Genomic DNA, 22792 nt, shown 5'->3' with positions numbered 1-22792 from the left:
TTGCTTAAACAGGTTCACAATTAATGCTTTGTGAAGAGCTAGACTGGTAAATTAAAAAGATCAAAGATCCACAAAATTATGATGGCAACACTTTGTTGAGAAATTAGGCAAAATTCACTATATTTGAACATGGCTTTACCCCCAAATGCTCTGCTTGATTCTAGCTCATAATCTGAAAATAATTTACCCTTTAACTTTATACTCTTTTATGGCAAAGAACTAGACCAAACAGTCTACTTGTGTTTGTAAACAGCTATAATTCCATAATCTATTTGGGTTGACCTAAATTCAATTTGTCAACCTTAGAACGAGATTCATGATTTACTGAAATCCACCTCCTTTAATACTTCTTATACTTTAAATACAATACCAGACTACAAGCTTTTTGATACAAGTAAAGTTAACTAAAGTTTTATGGTGAAATGCTTCATAATGTTTATTTAAAAGTTAACACAAGAACAAAACACATGAAGACAAACATTAATAAGGATGGATCTGATATCTTGGCTAAACTGGAGTAGATGCCTCAGTGGCATGGGCGCCGTAAAGGGGTGGAAGGTTAGGACGATTCTAAGGGCCCAGGCTGATTTAGGGCCCAGAAGAGCAGACCCCCTTTATATTTTCCTATTTGTAGGGGGCCCAGAAATTTTGGTTTCCATAGGGCCCAGAATTTCTGGCGGCACCCCTGCTCAGTGGTGCTAACTACTTTCGCAACACTTTGCACATTTCATCTACATTTCCCAGAAGTCCTTAAAATGCCCAAGTGCACTGGTGTATCTTAAATCACATACTTATCCCTCTCTCCTTTCTTTTTACATTTACATTTATTCATTTAGCAGAAATCTTTTCTCCCTGTGTGTTACACTATTTAAAGGCCAGATAAACACATAAAACTTGATCCGATTAAGTCATCCTCTTCATATGTCATCAATCATTAAATGTCATCATAACCAACTCTTTTATAAGCCTCTCTAATCCCACTGACAATGTGAGTTTCTTCACACACCACACCCACTAAAGCTACTACTTTTCAATATTGACTTGTTACTGCAGAATTCATATGCAACCACTGACGAACACAATCCCATTAGGAAAAAAAACATATTTAATACATAGCATGCATGATATGACATCTTTGTGATCTTCACTAAATGATGAGAATGGACTATTTGAAAAATGTGTAAAGAAATGTTCTGTGTCCAAACACATTCTCTGCCTTTTGTAAAATCTGCCATGCATTTGGGAGGCATACTCAGAGTTTTAAAAGACGTGCGACATGAATTGCTCGCATTCATGCGTGGATGTCCATTTGCCAAAATCAACAGATGCTTGCTGACTGCTGTGATCCTCAAATTCTCCATTGAGCAAAAGATGATGCTTGTCTTTGATGCTCACTCAGTACATAACTATATTTAGTGCATTGTATCTTGATAAAATGTGTGTACATACAACTTTATCTTTAAATAATATCACAAATCAGACAACTGTGTATGACAACATATCAATGCGTTTAAAAAATGCATATTGGTTCTCAATGTTACAAACATTTGACATGAAAGTCAGGTCTCTGTTCAATGCAACATATCCCACATCAGAACTTCTTAGATAAATCTTTGCATTGCAATCACGATAAAATCCCGATTTAAACCACTGGGAAGAAAACTTGAAAAGTCTAAATAATCAGATGGTGATTTCATATGTAAAGAATTGCATCATAGGTCTGACACATTGTTTTAGTTTCATTGGTTTGTTTGGTCTCCGAACAAATCTCGAAACCTGTTTGACATGTGCCTTTGTTTTCCTGAAAAAGCCTGTGTTTGGTTTTCAAAAGCTTCTGTGAATCAAGACAATGTAGGTTCAAATATGAATAATGGGAATGGCCTTTATTTTGACATCACAATTCATTTTCTATATGCTACGCATACATTTTACTTTAAACAACATTGATTTCCTTTCAGAGTGAAATGAAGCTGAATTTCAGGCACATGTTGATAATAAGTCACATTTTGAAGGATAGAAATTAAAGTTTGGTAACGCTTTGAACCGCAAAATTAAACAGGATTTACAGTGTAACTAATTGTAACAATAATGTACCTCTACAGTAAATATATATAAAGGGGAACAAAATGCGAAGTTTGGCGAATAAAGGGGTAAGAGTGAGGAATATTTAAAAATATAGTTATGAGGAAACTGCATGCCATATAAAAATCAAAATCAAACCACTCTTGAAATACTTCATTATAGTCACATGAGATAAACATTGATTTTGCAAATTCAGGCAACATCACTCATAGCAACTCCTAATTAAAATCAATTATTTGAGACCAACAATACTAAAATAAATAAAATGAAAATCAATCCTAAATACTTACAGTGTAAATATTTGTTTAATTTCCTGACTTCTTCATTCCACAAACATTGCATATTGTTCCCCTCTACCTACAGATTTGTACTGTAGAGGCACTGTTACAATTAGTTTAAATCTGGTCAGTTGTGCAATACATTGCGGGCAATAATCTAAAGCGTCTCCAAAAGTTTTTCATTAAACTAAGATGTAGAACCTGCCACGACCATTCGGAAAGAGTCAAGCAAACAAGCCATATTCTGCGCTGTACATTTTACATATTCCTATATCTGTTTTCATGAATCAAAAACAAATTTGTATGAAATGACATTCTTCTAAAGTGGGGACCACATCGTGGCGAGGCATTCCGTGTGATCTTTTCTGATCTTGTGCTATTTTAATCGAAACATTTCTGATATTTGTCCCTGGCAGCAACTTTGCCTACTTCAACACTTCTTCTAGCATGTTGGCATGGAACACGCAATCCACACAGGCAGCTGCAGTGCAGTCAAGCAGTTTTGCATACCAGCACATATGGCCCAAGGGAGAGAGAGAGAGAGAGGGAGAGAGAGAGGCATAAATATGATTTCCATTCCCAGGAATTTCATACTGTATTCAAAGGAATCTCATTTATTATCTACAGGAGAACATTCATAGTAATGATCATCTGACCTGATTACTTAGCAACCAAGCACATTTATACTTTATGAGATTGAAACATAATAGGCTACCTTTCATTCGACTCGGATATTTTTATGAGTATCACTTTATTTGTATTCCCATGTTTCTCTCTCACGCATTAAAGCAACCGAGAACCTGTTTGGTTGAATTATTAAATGTATGATGATAAAGCCCCGCCCCGTTTTGAGGCATTGAAACGAAGCGGTTGCGTAATTTGTCTTGTCAATCGCTTAGAGCGCTCGAGGTCTCCAGTCGTATGGCGCGTCTTTCTCATTTGCGGCATATTGAATGACGTGATCTCCAGTTGATTTCAGCGGCGGACACGCGTTTACGGGCAACGCTTTGTTGAATAATCCACGGCTAGAATAATACACTACAGCCATTAAGAGAAGACGGTCACAGTGGATTTAATGACACTCCATCAAAGCATCACAGTCTGGTACGGTGAATCTACACAAGGCTTATGAAATCTTTTACGCCGCTTTACGCATGTGTGTTTTATTTATGCTTTGATGTGAAACAGATCGCTGCACAGCCTGCGTTTTAATAACCGTGTTCCCAAATACGGGGTTGATGGTTAAATGTGTGTATTTAGAGGGACATGTTTTATGATAGTGTTTAGTGACGATTTGGAGAATTTGGTGTTTGGATTTTTTCCCTTCAAATCTAAAAGGACATGCTGGATGAATTGTGCTGAACTCTGCACTGACCTTAATCTGAAAACTCCATAACAGCAGAGCAGCTGTAGGCTCTAAATTCAGATGGAGTATTTCCTAGTTTATGGATGGCACAGAGAGAGAGAGAGAGAGAGAGAGAGAGAGAGTTTCCATGGGGTTTCCTTCTTGGGTACAAGGTAGCAACAAGCCTGATTATTCAACTATAGTTGTAACCGTAAACTAAACCCGTTTTAAACAGTACGTTGTGTTTACATTCATTTCTCAGTTTTAAAATGTGGTTAAAGTGTACATTCAAGTGTTCACGTAAACAGAACAAAAGATGGCATTCCTAAACTTGCATTGTAATTCTCAAGAATTTCTTTATTGTATTCAAAAGCGCAGCCTTAATTCAACAATTCCAATCACTATCCTCAGATGTGGGTGGATGAACTTGTTTTACCTTTTGCTCTAATCGTTATTTTCGCTGTGATTGAAAATCTAGTTTTGTTTCTGTTGCTCAGATCACGACATGGATGGATACCTGCCACCACAGTTCCAGACCTTGGCCGACCATAAGAAGTTTTGTCAAGACAATTCCCTGATGATGGACCAAGGCGCGCCATACAGCATAAACATGAATGTTTTCTTACCCGATGTCACCTACCTACGGACTGGCATGTGCAGACCTGTGAGGTCCACGGTGCCGCAGATCAAGACGGAACCTCTGCATTCGTCTTTCAACTACTCCGGTTGCCATGGTGCCGTTGCGCCTACTGTGGCGCACCAAGACTACACGAACATCTACAGCCCGGCTGCGGAAACGGAAACAACGTTTATATCAAGCACGAGACACAATCTCTCGAATTCCCTGATGTCCCCTTGTTTCAGCTCTTGAATTCGGAGCTTGACCCCAGTGTGCCTGGACCCCACTCTTGTTCGGATTCCCACAATGTCGTTTGCCCACAGATGTCAATGTATAATAACATTCATCCACCACCCGGTCATATTCATACAGAGAGATCACCTTGTAATATGGGCAATGCCGGATACCCTCTACCTGCCCAGGTGGTCCAGCAGCATCCTCAGAAGAGAGCAGCCTATCTACCGCCCTCCCCTCCGAATTCTGAACCCGGCAGCCCAGACAGGAGGAAAGAACTCATACAGAACCTGTCGCCACCTCCATCGTATGCTATCAGCATAGCGTCAAAAATGTCAGGTCTTACCCAAGGGCCAGCTCCATCTGTCCAAACACAAGTAGGTCCTTCCCAGTATAACCGCAGGAACAATCCCGATCTCGACAAAAGAAGAATACATCACTGTGACGTACCAGGTGAGCCACTTTGAGTTGATGGAACTGCTTGTTTTGTGGGGATGGTTAATACAAAAATGAAAATTATTCTATTTACTGCTCACTTGTATCATTCCAAACCTGTATGACTTTCTTAATTCTGAAGAACACAAGAGAAGATATTTTGAAGAATGTTGGTAAACAAAGAATAGTGGCCCCCATTGACTTCCATTGTATAGACACCAAACCACAGAGACATTTCTCAAAATATCTTCTTTTGTGTTACATTAAATATACGTTTTAAATGACATGAGGGTGAATAAATGTTGACAGATTTTCATTTTTGTGCGATATTTCCCTTTAATATAGGTACCAAGTTACGGTATAAACTGAACTTGACATAATGCTTGACATGATTCTCATTTTAGTCAATTTTTTATTTTATTTTTTCTGTAACTGCGGTAGAAACACGTTTTAATAGTAATGGTTATAACATCTACTAAAATTGTATTCTCACCCATCAGGCTGTAAGAAGGTCTACACCAAGTCCTCACATTTGAAGGCCCATTTACGGACACACACGGGTGAGAGTTTTGTTCACAAATATATTGTCACATTTCTCTCTAGTACAGTATGTGATTATACTTAATGTCTGTCCAGGAAGTGTTTCAAACTTGTTCCTATAGCTTTTTTAATTTGATTCGTCATATCTTAATATTATAGTGCATGCCTGTGATTCTTGAGTACGAGACACTCTGTAATGTTTACAGACATGGTGTCCTCCCTCACACCTTATTGGCATGTGTTTCATTGCAGGCGAAAAGCCATACAAGTGCTCGTGGGAGGGGTGCGACTGGCGGTTCGCCCGTTCTGACGAGCTAACGCGCCACTTCAGGAAGCACACAGGGGCCAAACCTTTCCAGTGCGCCGTATGTAGCCGTTGCTTCTCTCGATCGGACCACCTGGCCCTCCACATGAAAAGACACCAGAACTAGAGGCGCCCGGCCTGGTTGTTCTGACGGTGCTGCGGGAGGGCTATCAGGACCTCTGTTGATGATACTAATTAGGATTTGGGTGTGTTGGTTAATCTTGGGTTTTGGCAGTTCATCAGGTACAACAGGACCAAACCTTGCCGCCGGTATGGCTCCTGTGGTCACAAAACCAGCTAATTGATGAGAACTTTGCTCATCTGCCAGTTGAGACATTCTTTTGTTGATTTGTTTGTCTTCATACTTTGAGGTCATTATTTATGACATATGACTACTTTTAACGTGCCTTTTTTACCTTGTAGAATTGAGGTTCCACGTGATAATGTACAATGTTGGGAATTTTAGTCCTCTTACCTAAAGAGGTTGGGTCGTGAGGTAAATTATACAGTATAACAAATAATTTAAGAACGCAAGTTCACAAGCACTTAACTATTAACAAAGCTTCAAAAAAACCTGCGGGAACCAGAAAGTTATTAGAAAAGTAGCATCAGAACACCAAAGAGTTGGATTCAGTCCGAAGTGTTTCGAAGGACGATTTGATAGATAACTGTATGAAAGAGCACAATCTGAAGTTTGATTGACTCCTTTGTGCCGTCTTCTGTATTTTCCTGAAATGCAATAAGTGGTACAGATGCTGTATATTTTCTGCCATTACAGGTCAGATATCGATTACTTCCATAGTTCTTTGTTTGTTTTCCTTACTATGCATTTGTTTGGGATAAATGATAGCTTTAAATGTACATTTTCATCTGACGTGTATTTATTTTGCACAGATTTGTTTCTGGTTTATAAAACGTAACTCGCGCTCGCATGAAATGTGTGCCAGGTTACGGGGAAGTGGTTTTAGAAATCTTTGTTGGAACTGAATGGCGGCTGCATTATGGCGAACAATCCAGCAGCTGATTGTTTACATTACTTTTGTTTGGCTTACGGTGTGTGTTTCATCTGTATGTGTGGCCTCATAAAACCTTTTATTTTCCATCACGATGATAAAAATGTTTTCAGCCTTATTTTTGTTGACACTGCGTAACAGAAGGAGCTCATTACAGACGATGAGCTGATGTTGTTCTTGAAATGGAAGCAATATAGATTTGAGACATATGGAGTTTGTATTTGTTAGTTTTGGTACAGTCATTTTGGAAGAGAGAAAGAAGTTATAACTCTAGTCAAGACAAGACATGTATACAAATTGTAACTAGTTCTCCACTTTGTGATTAACACTAAAAAAAACAAGTGTAATTGTGTAATTAAAAGTTTAAGTTTAAACTGTTTAAGATTAAATTGTGGTAACACACCCACTATAGCTCTCATTTCCAGCGCTTAAATAAGTACAGGTGAACACATCATTGTGATTAAGATTCTTAAGAAGAATTAAATGATGCACACGATAAACGTTGGTCTGTCAGGTAAAACTGGAGTGTCCTGTGCCCGGTCACATGTAATGTCCTCAGGCCGGGTACATCTGATTGATGTAGGTGTGGTGTATTAAAGTATAACTGGATTCAATGAATACAATGTTCTTAAGCCACTGAGATAAAAAAAGATTTTGTTAGCAAGCACTAAAACAGATACTACAATTATCTTGCATGGAGCAATGACAGTAGTTTCACAGAAATAATCCACAATGCAGTGTTTTTAATGACAGAGTTTACATATTATAATGAATTCTTAGACAGGAACAGATCATGCTCAACTCCGTATTTGTTCAGTTTAATAAATTGGGTACAACATCCCAACATTATAAATATAAATACATATAGAAAACCGTTCACAAAATGTGTATAAATATATATATATAAATATAAAAGTATTTTCAGTAGTACTTCACATGTGCTGACAAGTCAACTAGAATAATTAGTAAATGTCATGGTTTCGATCCTTGATCTCAAGGAAGTACAAATAACTACTGGATAAAATCATCTGCCAAGTACGTATATGTAAATGATTTGGCAATTAAACATTTTCACTTTCTGTGACTCGAGATTTGGATCGACAGGGGTATATATCCCTGACAGTACAGAAGGTTTAACCTGTTTTCTTACTGCTCAGAATGCACATTACACCTCATTAATAACATGGGCCAATCAAACAAAGTGATGCTATTAGATTATTGATGTTCGTCAGGTAGTAATTTAGGAATTTGTGTAGCGTAATACTTGTTCAATATAACAAGAATCTCCCCAACTGCTTTGTCTCATATGAAGATTGTTATCATGGAGCCCACACCTTTATGTTCCTTTGAAATGCCTTATGTCAATAGGGAACTCATTTATTTTCATTCATGGAAAGGAACAATAGTTAATTCACTTTTTGATCTGACATTTAGATGATCTTTACGGATGAGAGTATGGATCAAATAGTAGCTTAGCTGTGATCCTCTTAAGTGAATGCCATTTGCTGAAAGCACTTGTATGCTCGTTGTGATGCTTCTTATGTCCTTACGAGAAAAAACACGCTTTTTAACACGTTAAAAAGGCCATTCTTTAGTTCTATGATGTCTATGTACTTGTGTTTACGTCATCAGCTTGGTATGTTTGAGCCATAAGCCACCATCGTAGATACAACTGAATGAGCCACTTGACCCCAGGTGAGTGGTTTCTCTTATAAGACCACACCCCTTTTCTACAGCATACCTGCTCACATGTGTGTAAATGAGTTTCTTTTGTATTCTGTTAACCATTCGAAATGTCTATGATGTGCAGTGAGATTGAGTGGAAATAATGACTATGCAGATTCATATTCCATACAAAATGCAATTTTATTAACTTCCATGCCTCCGATTAGATCATCAAACAAGTATAATGTGTAACCTCAATTCACAGCTCGATCTTCTGGTAAATGAAAATACAGAGAATAGCGAAAAGCACAGAATAATTAGACGACTGCTGAAGAACCGAAATGAAACCAAACACACTTTGTAACGATTGGGACGTGACTTCCTCCAATGGGACTGAATGTAAAGGGACTTCCTTTGAAGCATAGTAGGGTAAAATATCACAACTTTACAGTAAAACCCAAAAAATCTCTGAATATATTTACAATACACACACTATACATAAATACAAGATCAATACAGAATATCAACAAAACAAAAGCAATGGAGTAAATATACTGATTCCAAAGTAAATACAGAAAGTAAATCAATATTTTACAGAGACTTGAGAGGGAACAATGTTCACAGAGGAATTATTAAGAACTAACGTTTTACCTCCAGTGTCTTAACATCGAGTTCCTGGGACTGCTCTGTGGAAACCGAAGAATAAGTTCACGTGTCAGAGGTAAAACAGAGTCCGGTTAAGCAGGGGAGTAATACCATACAAATCTTATGCAGTGTCCATAGGAGACACACACAGAATCTTCAGCAAACACCGGGAATTCACAGCTTCACCTCAGAATGGTACAAAAGGCTCAGTGCATTAAACAAAATGAATTTTGTGTTGTGTTTGGGTATTTAGGCAACTTGAACTTGTGTGTTTTTAGTACTTGTGCACACACTTACCGTACGACATAATGTTGATAATACTAGGCACTCATTATTATTGCATAATTTTGACCCTGTTTGCCTTTACAAAATTATGCCACAAAAATCATGCAAAAATGCCATAGAAGAGGCGTAAGTCATGTAAACTTAAATGTACAGTCTAGTTCAAGTGGTACAAAAAATTATATTTGAAAATTTGTTGGTAATGACTCTTGAATACTGTGCAGGGGAGACTTGTTTCAATGGGTTCACGCTTAAATCACATTTTACAGTCAGTACAAAAACACTGAAAAATGTTAGATGTACTATACGGAGGCATCACTGCCTGAATACTGTGGTGTGTATTTGATTGTTCAAAACAAAAGAAAACGCATGCAACTACTGGGCGTGTGCGTTATAGACAACATAGCCTTCCGCATTCTCACACACAGCGCAGCTGAACACTTTATTATATTAACCCAAAACAGCGTCTCAGAAAATTCTGCATATGTATAAAGATAATCCCTTGTATTTTAAAAAAGCCCTATTTGAATAGGTATGTACAGCCTGTAAAACTGAGCGATATTTTTTTCACTTCCACATATATTACAACATTTTTAAAAGTATTTTTTGTACAAGAAAATAGTCATATGCAGATGAAGTGCCTCACATCACACCTCAAATACAAAATAGGATAAGATACATTGGAGATTAATGTCATGTCTATTTTAAAATAATTACTTCATAGAAACAAGGTGCTTGTGTTATGTTCAAGCCCATATACAACAGAATACACGCATGTGTACACAAATACATACTGAGGACGTACAACACGGTACTTTGTAGTACTTCAGAATAGAAAGAAACAAATTGTTCGTGTTATATCTCGAATGGACAAATTGATCCAACAGATGTTGCTTTTGATAGATTTCCTTGCACATAATTTCACTTCATTTAACTAAAATTTCCTTTAGTTGATGACAAAAAGGGTGCAGATTAGTCAGCCATGCATAGGCAGACTGTAAAGTGGCTTTAAAATCTGGTAACGTCTGGTCATATGAGAAGTGATCGTCGTGGCTTTTGTAACCACTTCAAAGTGCTTATGGATCATAAGGGCAGAAGAAAGCTTGTGTGAAAAGCGCAAATACAACGAACACACCATTAAACATAAAGCGGCTTCATTTCAGTATGTAAAAGTATAAACTGCATTCCCAAGTGTGTGGTATTGCTTCTTTGACATATCTTGTTCATGTAGTGTATGTTGTAAATATAGATTAGTACAGATTTTAATTACAATGAATATGGCTCAGTAAATCATTTAATCTCTTGAAACCTTTCCAACACGGAACTCCAACAAGGGTGCATGACTGCATAAAGGACATTGAAAATAAAGAAAATATGAAATACACCAAACAATAACAATTGTGGGGTCTATCAGAGATCAGACTGAAACTCACACCACTGATTGCCCTCTACTGGTCACTTTGGGAATTGTCAATTCGGTCTGACGCTTTTACCAAAAGACAAGTTGTAGTCAAACGATTTGCTGATCTTTGTCAAACTGAGAATGACTATTTGCTGAATTTACAAAGCCAGCTTCTTACATTTGGGACTACAGCTGTTACTGACTATTAACACTTGCATTTGAGATGCTCTTAGCTTCATATTCCAAAATCAATCTTCAAATCACTTCCTCTGCATACAGTATAAAGTTACCACTATAAATAGAAGAGGTATTTGAATTATAGAAAAAAAGTGGCACTGATATAAATCGTCTGTCTTGTCAGCCACCTGATGTGAGCACAGAAGTGCAGGCCAGCTCTCCCTCCAGGAATTCAGAATATTGCTCTTCTGCCGTGCATTACCTGTCTGAGCAGACCCTCATCACCCGGATTGACTAATATTAGCTCTGTTAACATAATACTTTGTTTCATTCAGCAATCTAATTCAATACGAAGTGTATCAAAGCCTTCAGTTTCAAGGGGTAACTGAAGATAAAATGAGCATATATCAAAATGTTGATATGTTGTTTGTGTCATTCGCTGGTGTGTTGACCTGTAGATGATCATCTCTGTTCTTCTTGCTTCTGAATCACTGGCCTCTCTCATCCATCATCACGACCTCCTGATCCTTCTTCGATCTTCCTGCCGTATGATTTTCCACAAAAAGGTAAATGCTAAAATTGTGCAACAATACTATTCATGGTCAATCTCTCTATTTGCCATTTGTGATCCTGGCCAGCACCTGGCCAACGCCCAGACCAGATAAACAAGTACATCCAATCTGTTCGGCATTTCTTCACATTGTAGATGTCTTTAAAAAAAGAACACTAGGATGATTCAGAAAGACAAACCCGGAAAACAAACCATTTGTACCAGTGAAGAATTCTTTTAAACAGACATGACGCGCTCAAGCGGCACTTGAGACAAGAACATCCAGGAATCCAAAATTCAAGATGACAGGCTGCCTGTAGATGAGCCTCCTCTCTTCCTGAATGGACCACGTTGAGCTCCTATCACACTGTTCGCTGTATTTCTCTTTCAGGCAGGGACGGCCATGTCTGTGATGTCCAGCCCAGCTGAACGATATTGGGGGAGACCCAGCTCTCCTTGTGTGTGTGTAAGTAGGTGTGAATTGTTGAAGAGACCCAAATCAGACCAGCATGTGTCTGCGGCGGTGCAGGGCCAGATGGTCAGAGCGCGAGAAGCTTCGGTCGCAGTCCCCGCACTTGAAGGGTTTGACGCCAGTGTGTTTCCGGTAATGCCGCGTTAATTCGTCTGAGCGGGCAAACTTCCACGTGCAGCCGTCCCAGGTGCACTTGTATGGCTTCTCACCTGGTGAAGAAAATGGACCATTTATAAGTACATAAAACAGATGCAACAGTTATTGGAAATATAAGAGAAATTTATAATTAAAGACAAGCATGGGATAAAACCTAAGAATGAAGACGTGTCTGTACATCTATACATCACATTTGAGTGTTAACTGACCTGTGTGCGTCCTCCGGTGTGCCTTTAAATGGGAGCTCTTGGTATAAACTTTGTTACAGCCTGCGAAATCACATCTGTGGATGCGTCTCTTCTTGGAATCTGGAGATTCAGATGGCTGTGGTCGTCGAATGCTCTCGATACTGAATGGTGACATGGAGCTAAGGAAATCAGGAGAAGTTTAAAGCTAATGTATGTACAACAAGCAAATATTTATAACTTTGCTCACACATACATTAAGTTAAGTTGCAGCTCACTTCTGCCACCATGTGGTAACATGACAGAAAACTAACATTAGACTGAAACCCATTGGGTAGCAGAGGAGTATTTTTACTCAAGTACATTTGACTTAATTTTACTTCACAACATTATAAGCATATATTATACTTCTTTCTCCACTATTTTGTATTACATTATTTTACAAAATTCATGTCTTACCTATAATACTTAATGTATTTATTTTGCATAATGCACATATTAATAATTCAGAATTCAAATCGACCTCAAACCGAAGACAATCTCAACCAAACCATCTCTGGTTCTCAAACAAATGCATGAATCAAAACCTGTTTATCAATTCTTTCACATTAGATCTTCTTATATCAGTCACTGCTGATCTTTTGTAGAATTGTTTTTAATAACGGAAAATCTGAAATAAAAAAAAAATCTGCCTGGTTGTATGATACCATAGCAACAAATATACAAATATACATCAACTTCCAACTTCCTGTGCTGTCCATAATCTGTCACTAGATGGCGCTGCAGGACCGATGCGTTTTGACGATGCGGCACAAACAGTCAGCAGCCTGAAGCATTATTATAACTTTTTCTTTCATCCTTTTTACAGACCAGTTTGATTTAAATGTGTTTTATTTTAGTCTGTGAATTGTATAGTTAGCAAATGTAAGAGAGTGTATAATTAAACCAAATCTGACAAAACTTAACAAAATTCAATATTAAATTGTATTAAAGGATCAAATAAACAAACCCCACAGTATTAACATGCGGCCAGTTATGATTACTCTGGGAAAATCGTGACTCAAATTGCAGACGGGCATGCTTTCAAGACAAAAAAACCCCTAAAATTGTGAAACTGACTCTCATTAAGAGGATTTGTTTTTGTGTGCATGTATCCGAAAGTGAAAGAGTGAAGTTTTCATTTTCCTCTATAGGTTGAGACAGAGGAGCGCTTATTAAGGTAGATTATACTTGCTCCCCTTCCCTTCTAAGGTAATAAGAGCTCTGTGTCCCCCGCGTTGCCGACTGGCATGGCCGGGCCCAGCACTGAGGGTCGAGGGGGCGGGCCCAGACAACCCCTCCAGTGAACCGTCTCCACCCCACGCAGCCCACTTCCTGTTTCTCCCACCCCTGGGATCACCTGTTGGTGTTGGTATGCTGCCAAACTAAGGCCTAGCGGAAATGAGCCAATGTGTCAGAAATGAGCCTGACTGCCTAGAGCAAACGCGGGGAGTGAAAGAGAGAGAGAGAGGGAGAGACACAGGAAGGCAGAAGTGAAAGTTGAGAAAGAGAAGCAGAGAAAAGGCAATGAGCCAAAACTGCTTCTTTTTTCGCTAAGAGATATTACGAGAGAGAGAGATAGAGAGAGAGATAGAGAGAGAGAGAAAGATATGTATATAGAGAGAGAGAGGGAGAGAGGGAGAGAAGGAGAGGGAGAGAGATAGAGAGAGAGAGGGAGAGAGAGAGAGAGAGAGAGAGAGATAGAGAAAGCGCTCATGTGAGCATGAAAGTTGGTGGTGAGATAAAACAGGGAGGGGAAGGAACGCTCGGAGGGAGTCGGGGGGCGTGAAGGGAGTGACAGGATTTACAATGGAAAGACTTTCAGTGGCGAGCTCTCACAGGATGTTTACAGTCTGATATATTTCGAGGGGGGCGTCAGTCTTATAAATAACAATACAGTAGTCTGAGTCATGGAATATGACACTGAATAAACAGATTCACTCGACAGGTACAGATACTTTGTCTCTTAAGCGGGATGGAGCATCTGTCTCCTTGTGCCACGACCAATTTAGGAACTGTCAGACTGATGGCTCATTAGATTTCAGCAAAACAAACTCTGCATGATTCCTCATATGAAAAAGACATGAAGTGTGGATGGTTTATTTTTCAGACAATTACTGATTGAGGCTCTGTTTCAGTGTGATAGTAGATGACCAGACATTTATGAAGAGCAATTGCAGATTATTGTTGAATCTATGTGAGCCGCTGGGAACAGACTTTAAAGTGCCAGTGAAATAAAAGATTACAATTCTTATTTTTCATGAAATATAGCTAATCAATGTGGGTCATTTTATTTTAATATTCATGTACCCTCATAATCTTTAGTCGAAATCTGAAAATGCACTTCCACCCTGAAATGACGATCCATCTCAAACGGCGTAAATTAGACAGCTTGGGCGGAGCATCCGTTAACTCCTCCCCTTCAACTGTCAGTCTGCTGCTAGTTTCATTACAAAATACAACAGCTGTGTTTTTACATCCAATCAAATAGCTGTAAAAACGCAAGCCACGGCCACTCATTTATTGTTTAAAATTATTTTCAACTCCGAAATACGCAAGTAAAAAAACTTCTGGTTCACTGGGACTTAAAAAAATTAAACCCTTTAGTATTTCCTGCTATATTGTTAACTGTATATATTTTTTACTGTAACATATTTTCCCTTAAATGTTCTGGGTTGAAGTTTTAGTTGAACTGAAGATTTTATTAATTTTGAGCGCCTCCTCGCATCGGGGAAATTTAAAATGAACGCCATCCTGTCTCATTGCTTTTGTGTGTGTGGAAACAGATCTGAAATGTGTTTCAAATAAGACGCTCTTTCTCCTTTTGTCTCTACACTCATCTCAAAATATTTCTGCTTGTGTTTCTCTCTGGTACAGACTCCTAAACATACACAAGCAGGGGCGTTGCTAGACCTAAAGTTACTTTTTCGATCACATTTTTTTTTAAACCTGCTGCGTGCAAGAAGAGTGCAACACAACGACTATGAAAACTTCTCTTGCTTAAAACACTATTCATAAAGTGCAAAAATACTGGGGAAGGTAAACATTAATGTATTTAAAAAATATTTAGATATCTTCAACATACTTAACATGAACTTTATTAACATGGTTGCATGCACTGTATGGAAATAATGAAAGCAGAGATACATTTGTTCTAGAACTGCATTCATTATACACAATGATAACAATCAAAAATTACATCTGTTCAAGAATTTACAGTTACAATATTTCAAGGAATCAGTATTTTATGGCTCTAACTAATGTAAAGAGGATGTTTTATCAGGAAAAAAACACTCTCTGGTTTCACGGCCGAGTCCAAACAAAGTTGGTTCAACTGTACTACAAATTATGACGTCCATACAGGGGACAATAATGACTGAGTAAAAAGTTTTTAACTTTAGTTTTAACATGTTTCACTAGCCTACAGTGGCTTAGTTGCGTGACTGCGTGAGCAATTGTAGCAAGGAAACACACAGATCCGCGCGGGCATGTATTTCTGCACGAACGTAAGGCACAAGTTTGTGTTTCTGCATCTCATCTAGGAATCTCAGAGAGAAACAGCATAGCAGAACCGGATAGAAGGAGATCGAATGAGATTGCTATTGCTCCAGTGTAGTCTGGGAAGACCAACACAATCTCTAAGAAATTCGTAACTATTTTACGTGATTGGCTAATTTGTATGTTCTTATTTGTACATTTTTTGTTTGGTTTGCTTTTGCACAAGTGATGGTTAGGTTTAAGGGAGGGGCTTCAGTGTAGCTTTTTCTAAAGTAAGGTTACGGTCTCATTTCAATTGAAGGTACTATTTAAACAGCTATTTAAATTTGATTCATGTCACACATCTACGCGAACGTTTATTAACTCACAGTGTAAACTATGAAGGTATGGATCATGTTTTTTTGATAGTTTTAAAGCAAACCATCAGTCAGCCTTTCACATCTAATAGAGCGTTTGGACCCGGAAACAGTATGACCTTCCATATACAGTATGTGACCCTGGATGACAAAACCAGTTTTAAGGGTCAATTTTTGAAATTGAGATTTTTACATAATCTGAAAGGGGAAAAAATAAGCTTTTTTGATATATGGTTTGTTAAGATAGGACACTATCTGGCGGAACAACAACTGTTTACAAAGCTGGTATCTGAGGGTGCAAAAAAGGCTAAATATTGAGAAAATCCCCTATGAAGTTGTTAATCTGAGGCACTGTAGATGGCTATCCACTCACAAAAATAAAGTTTTTATACATTTACAGTAGGAAATTTATAAAATATCTTTCAGGAACATGATATTTACTTAACATCCTAATGATTTTTTGCATTAAAAAAATCTGTAATTTTTACCCATACCTTGTATATTTGGCGATTACCAAAAATGTTTCCGTGCTACTTAAGACTGGTTTTGTTGTCCAGGGTCACATATGGTTGTGCGTGACGCCAGGCTTGACAAGCAAATAATTATATATTTTTGTACGATTCACATCGAACTAGCCACCTAATTACGAAGTGTGAAATCAGTTTGGGGAAGACAATGAGTTTGGTTATTCAGAGATGAGTTCTTCAGAACCCGGCAAGTTTACCTATGAATAGCAACACTGAGGGTATAAGACCAAATAAACACTACTCAAACACAAGAGCTTCTTGCCAAGCAGCTAGCTAGCAACTCGAGTACTGAGGTTTGTTCCTACCGCAGCTGTAATGCAAGAACATAAAGTGTGTTTCTGTGACTGAAAGTGTGTTTGACCGAATAGCCCTGAGATCTCAAGGGGCTACTCTAACAATAGTTCAGACTCCTTTCCTCAGGGACTTCTACATACTGTGGAGGCCAAAGAACACTTTCAACACATTCATAAGAGGTGTGAAAGCTATAGGTTGTTTTCAGGTATAAGCTCTCTGAAACTGATATCAACAACTTAAGTCTAAACAAATGGCTGCTGATAATGGCATCTGGTCTGTGGAATAGAGTGGCTTCATGCCATCTCTAGCCACGTGGACATTTCAATTAAGTGCAAATCTGGCAGTTATCGCTCTCTTAAATTGGCTTGTCTGGTGTTAAGGATGGTCTTATAGTGGAGACAGACTCATTTCGGACTCTTTGAGCTGAGGGGGTTACTTAAGCCCTGCTGCTGCTGCAGTGGCCCGGCCAACCTCTGCGTCCACAAATTCACCCAGGGAAAAATGACAGGATGTTATTTCCAAAGTTGAACACTCCATTTCTTGTCTGTAATAAAAGAATAATTCACCTTCAAAAATGAAAATACTGTCATAATTTTCTTGCCCTGTTGTCTTTTAAACTTTCTTCTGCAAAACACAAAATTATATTTTTGAAATGTGTTGGCAACCAAAAATCATTGGTCTGCATTGACTTCTAATGAATGGACACAAAACCAATGGAAGTCAATTGGGGCAAACGGTTTTCTGTTACCAACATTTTTCTAAATATTTTATTTTGTGTTCGGCAGATGAAAGAAAGTCAAACAGGTTTAAAATGACAAGAGGTGCTGTAAATAATGACAGAAATTTGATTTTGAATGTAAACTATCCCTCTAATATTCTGGCTAGTCTTTCTAAAAGTGGAAAACATCGTCATTTTCTGGTTCAATTATTGCAAAACTGTGACCCAATTCAACAACAATATTCTTCACCATCACCTCTTTGATGTGATAAATGCCCATTTGTTCCCATCCGCTAGATCTGCTTACTATCCGTGTTTTTCTTTTGGCTACAATGGACACAGCGTTATCTTATTTTACATGCCAGAATGAACACAGCTGCATGCGTGTCCGCTCTCTCCCCCTATTTGCAAAAAGCCAAAAGGAGCTCTCCCCGTAATGCAGTTCCTGTAAACCTGGTTAAAGTGTGTTTTGGCATATTAGTGCGCTGGAGGGCAAAGTCCTAGTTCCACTCGTCCCCTGCGTGCTCACAGCAAAGCGAAACATTTACACCGTGTCAGTCCGGCAGCTCTGACATACAGAGGAATCCTGAAATACTTTCCAAACCATTTGCCTAAATAACAAGCGGAGGACAGCGCTGGTAGGGGGCTGGCTCATGGAAAAGTCTGGGTGTTTGGGAGAAGACCTTACTTGTTTCTTTTTTATTTTACAGCCTGTGGGCTTGAGCGTGCAGAGAGGCCCTTCTGGTTTGGATCATGTCACTGTCTTTAATGGGAAGACTACCTCATCTGAGGGAGGACACATGGTGTTTGTGACGCCCGGAAGAGAAGATGACAGCTTATGTTACCAGAGACAAAAGAGCTGATATTTAAACGAACGTACCCTTAAAGAACCTCCTTGTTCTTTGCAAAAAAGCCTTGTGCTAAAAGGTCACATTTGCATTTTTTCATTTGGTCGACACCTTTACCCAAAGCAACTCACATTGTATTTAAAGTATATTATCATCTCTTATCAGCATGTCCGTGCTCTCTGAATCAAACCCATGACCTTTGTGGTGTTAGCACCTTGCTCTCGTCTTGACTTAGTCTATAAACAAGGTACGATCTTCAATGGCTGTCAATGCAGTGCTGTAGGTTCTGAGAGCGTGCGTGTTGAGAATACTCACTCTTGTACGGCTCGTGCTATAGACAGCGCTGTGGATCCTGTTTCATTAACACTGTCCAAGGTCACGTTTGGCAGGTCGTCATCATCACTGTCGCTTTTGATTTGTCTTGGCGACAGACCATTGGGGCCTGTTTGTGCTGCCGCAGGGGAAAAGAAAAGTGTAAGTTAGTTAAAAAACTATGATAAGCATATGGCCCCATGTCATTCTTAAACCTCAATCTGATTTATAAGCTCACATAAGACACATGACTTTAACAGTCATTTATACAGCTTTATTTCAGTGTCTTAAAGGGACAGTTCATCCAAAAATAAAAATTACAACGCGGGTCAAAAGTGCACCACAACTGTTTTCTTTCCCACATTCCTTAAAATACCTTATTTTGTGTTCAACAGAACAATGTGATTTATAAAAAACAATTCTACTATGGTAGTCAATTGTGACCAAGAACTGTTCGGTTACAAGCATTCTTCCAAATATCTTTCTAGGTGTTCAACAGAACAAAGAAATGTATACAGATTTGGAACAACTTGAGGGCAAGTAAATGGAGACAGAATATAGATTTTTGGGTGAACTGCCCCTTTAAAAAGTCACAACACAATTTCTGCCATCATTTTAAATGTGTTCGGTCCACACCGAAAATTACAATGTGCAAAATGACAACCAATCAGAATATAAATGACATTTAATGTGCAGCTTTGTGGAGGAGGATTTTGAACCATTGAGATTTCACTTCAAGCTGAGCCGCCTTGTAGATCAAGATGATTGGCAGGGACCAAGTGATTAGCAAAATACCTTTTGTGGTCGCAGCTTTAACATACGGTGACACAGAATGTATATCTTGCTGTATAAGTGTGTGCCGCATGTGACGTCGTTTAAAAAAACGGAATGATCTCAATAACGGATGATTCAACTGAGGTGTGTCTGTTTGCGCTTACGTAAGTATGTACAAAACAGTATGTTTTGTCATTTGTCATCTAATATGTTTTTAATAAGTCACACCTTTATATTAGAATTCCAAACACAACTATCTGATTCTGCATGTCATTTTCTACAGAAAGAGACCAGCATTCCTCCTCTTGAGGTTAGCCTGAGCTGAAGGGCTACGGTTCTAATTCGCTGCTCTCTCAGCAGTCTTGTCAGTCCTGATCCCTGATCAGAGGTACACATGCTGTCTCCCAGCCAGCCTAGGGCACTTTGTCCTCTGGGTATGTCACCAGCCCAGGTGATTAACACTATCACACATTTCTCCACCTATAGACCATCTAAACACACTACCGCTATGCTGTCACTTGGTCTTTATCTGCAGGGTGGTGGACATGGTTGTAGAATAACCCTCCAGTCAAGAACAACTATGTTAAACATCACACTCGCTGGTTTACATTAGACCTATTAATTATGTTTCTTTGATGATATTACAATTACAATTTACTCGTATTGCTTTAAAAGTAATATAAAAGGCATGTGATATCTAACTTAAAGGGGTGACACACCGAAAATTAATATTATCGTTTATTTGACATAATGTAATGTGTATACATGATTTAAGGTTAAAAATGCTGTATTTTCCACATACCGTGCATGTTTGTATATCCTCTTTGCCCCGCCTCTCTGACACGCGGATATTTTTAACAATGCTCATTGCCCTGAAAAGCAAGGTGTGCTATGATTGGCCAGTTAATCAGTGTGTGGTGATTGGGGGAATACTGCAACCATAGCCCTACTTTACAAGAGTATCTGTTTCTTAACAGGGATCCTATTCCTATTATCGGGCAATTCTCCTGGAAAGCATGGCAAAGAAAGAAAGAGCCCGCCCACGCACCAATGAAGGCGCAGGGTCAAGTTTGCCTGCGCTGCAGCTTGTTACTCTTGCGATAGTGAAGTTTGGGTGTGTCTGTTTGTTAACGGCATTTAAGTCATGGATGATATATATGGGTTGGAGATCGTTTGAAACTAATAGATGGCGCCGTCTCAGTGCTAAAAAATGGCAGACATGCACGAGGTATGTGAAACAAAGTCATATGTCTGTGTTTTGTTGGCAATCGGCGCTTACATGCATTACATGCATAATATAACTCATGTTTTTTCCGGAAATAATCGTAGAGCTGTATCTCTCTTTTATTCATTTGATCAAACTAAATACTCGTGAATATAACGTATGCAATTCTACTGTACAGGTAATCAAGATTAATGAGATTGGAAGAAACTGAGAACCTGATCTTTAGGCACAAAAGGTGATCATTCCTGCTGCTTCTATGCCTGGTGCAAGTGCGGTTGTAACAATCACTTCAGAGTACCGGAAGCACACAGAAGTGATAAAGATTTCAATGAAAGATTAACTGCATTCTTTACAAGAGTCTGAAGACTCTATCTCCTCCTCGATTCCGTCCACTCAGGGTTGACACAAATCAGTAACAGCTATGGATTTGGAGTAACCCAAAACAATTCGCAATACTAACTTCTGCGTACTGTTAAGGAATTCCAGAGTTCTGGATGTGATATTTGAAGTCACTTGAAATATGAATTCTCAGAGAATGTATTACCAATATATTAAAGCATCTGTTTATTTTTTCCTAAACCCATGATGGTAGAGTCCAGACATCAGTCAATCAATCCACTTTAACTGTTTTAAAAAGGGTAACAAACACGCATTATGGATGGGACAGAAAAAGGACACATGCTTCTGGTAGACAACATACTTTGTTTGTTTTAAAGTTCACAGAAGCAATAATAACCAACGAATGAAGAAGGCATGCCTCTTCATACTTAAATTTGCGTGTCTACATTTGTAAGAGATACAATGTAGAAAACAACGTTACGGATGTGACTTTTCTCAGTAATGGATGTGACAATTCTAAGAGCTGCAGTTGAATATATAAATGTTTTTAAACATAAAAATATATCAATATGGTTTACACTTTTAGGAAAAACTTGATTTGTTCACAGTAAGGTTGACATTTGCATGGAATTGCTCATTTAAAGCGAACCATACTCAGACACTCGTGTCAATGTTTAAACAGACCTAAAATTCTCTTTCTATGTGTTTTACTAACTTGACAAGGAAAACTGTCAATTCTTGATTTTTTTAAAACATTTTTATATATGTAATACACATGTGTTATGACTTATAAATACACTGTACTACTTTCATCTTGCACATAGAAAGAAAGACAATCAACATTAATCAAACCACCTCTACTATAATCCGATAAGCCAACAGTTGATCTAGATATACCTAAAAAATTCAATTTAACGCTACAGTATGACAAAAGCAGAGTTCACAAGATGCTGTGAAGCAAACCCCATGATTTTGTTCTCCTGTTGTTTCCAGCCATAGCCTGTTTCCATGGTAACCAGAGACAGAGCTATGGAGCAGGGCACGCCCCCTCTCCACCTCCCCCTGGCAACCTGTACGAGAGTGTGCATGTACAAGTGAAAGTGTGCAATGTCCATTGTGTTTCCAGCTGTCAGCGACAAAGACATGTCTGTGCAGTTATTTTCTTTACATGTATATATTGAAACAGTCTACAGCTGCACTTCAGATTATGGTTATTAATGTACTTGAAGTATGTTGATCCAACATACATTACTCCTATTATTGTAGGAGTAATGTAACAGACCAGCATATATCTCATATCACGCAAACATATCAAAGTGTGCTACCCTGTGTGGACCCCACCCAGGCCTGACCTCATTTCCTCTGTTCTGCTTCAGTGCTTTCTGGGTGGAGTCCGTGTTGCTATGTGCCGAAAGCTCGAGCTGCCACCCATCTTCGATATCCGCCCCACCCCATTATGCAAACCTTGTTTTTCCTCT

The 22792-nt window shown here is 38.6% G+C and overlaps 2 protein-coding genes across 5 annotated transcripts in view; one reads left to right on the top strand and one right to left on the bottom strand.

Moving 5' to 3' along the window:
• The first annotated feature begins 3264 nt into the window (after positions 1 to 3264).
• On the top strand, positions 3265 to 6630 carry klf5b (Kruppel like factor 5b). The gene is given in 5 exon segments (XM_056755078.1): positions 3265 to 3464; positions 4203 to 4499; positions 4502 to 5011; positions 5494 to 5553; positions 5786 to 6630. Coding segments are annotated over 4 exon segments (1038 nt in total). The 5' UTR covers positions 3265 to 3464; positions 4203 to 4210; the 3' UTR covers positions 5965 to 6630.
• A 2067-nt stretch (positions 6631 to 8697) lies between these two features.
• klf12b (Kruppel like factor 12b) overlaps positions 8698 to 22792 on the bottom strand; it is a 37144-nt gene continuing 23049 nt past the window's right edge. For all 4 annotated transcript variants that reach the window (XM_056754340.1, XM_056754338.1, XM_056754341.1 and 1 more), the window contains exons 4-6: positions 18980 to 19115; positions 12409 to 12566; positions 8698 to 12252 (exon numbers count right to left, since the gene is read on the bottom strand). In XM_056754340.1, coding sequence (XP_056610318.1) covers positions 12071 to 12252; positions 12409 to 12566; positions 18980 to 19115 — 476 coding nt within the window. In that variant the 3' untranslated portion in view covers positions 8698 to 12070. The remainder of the gene's footprint in view (positions 12253 to 12408; positions 12567 to 18979; positions 19116 to 22792) is intronic.

The sequence above is a fragment of the Triplophysa dalaica genome, chromosome 8, assembly GCF_015846415.1.
Source record: "Triplophysa dalaica isolate WHDGS20190420 chromosome 8, ASM1584641v1, whole genome shotgun sequence".
NCBI classification, from domain to species: domain Eukaryota; kingdom Metazoa; phylum Chordata; class Actinopteri; order Cypriniformes; family Nemacheilidae; genus Triplophysa; species Triplophysa dalaica.
The sequence above is the reverse complement of the archived record's forward strand: the minus strand, read 5'-3'. Positions and strand labels throughout refer to the sequence as shown.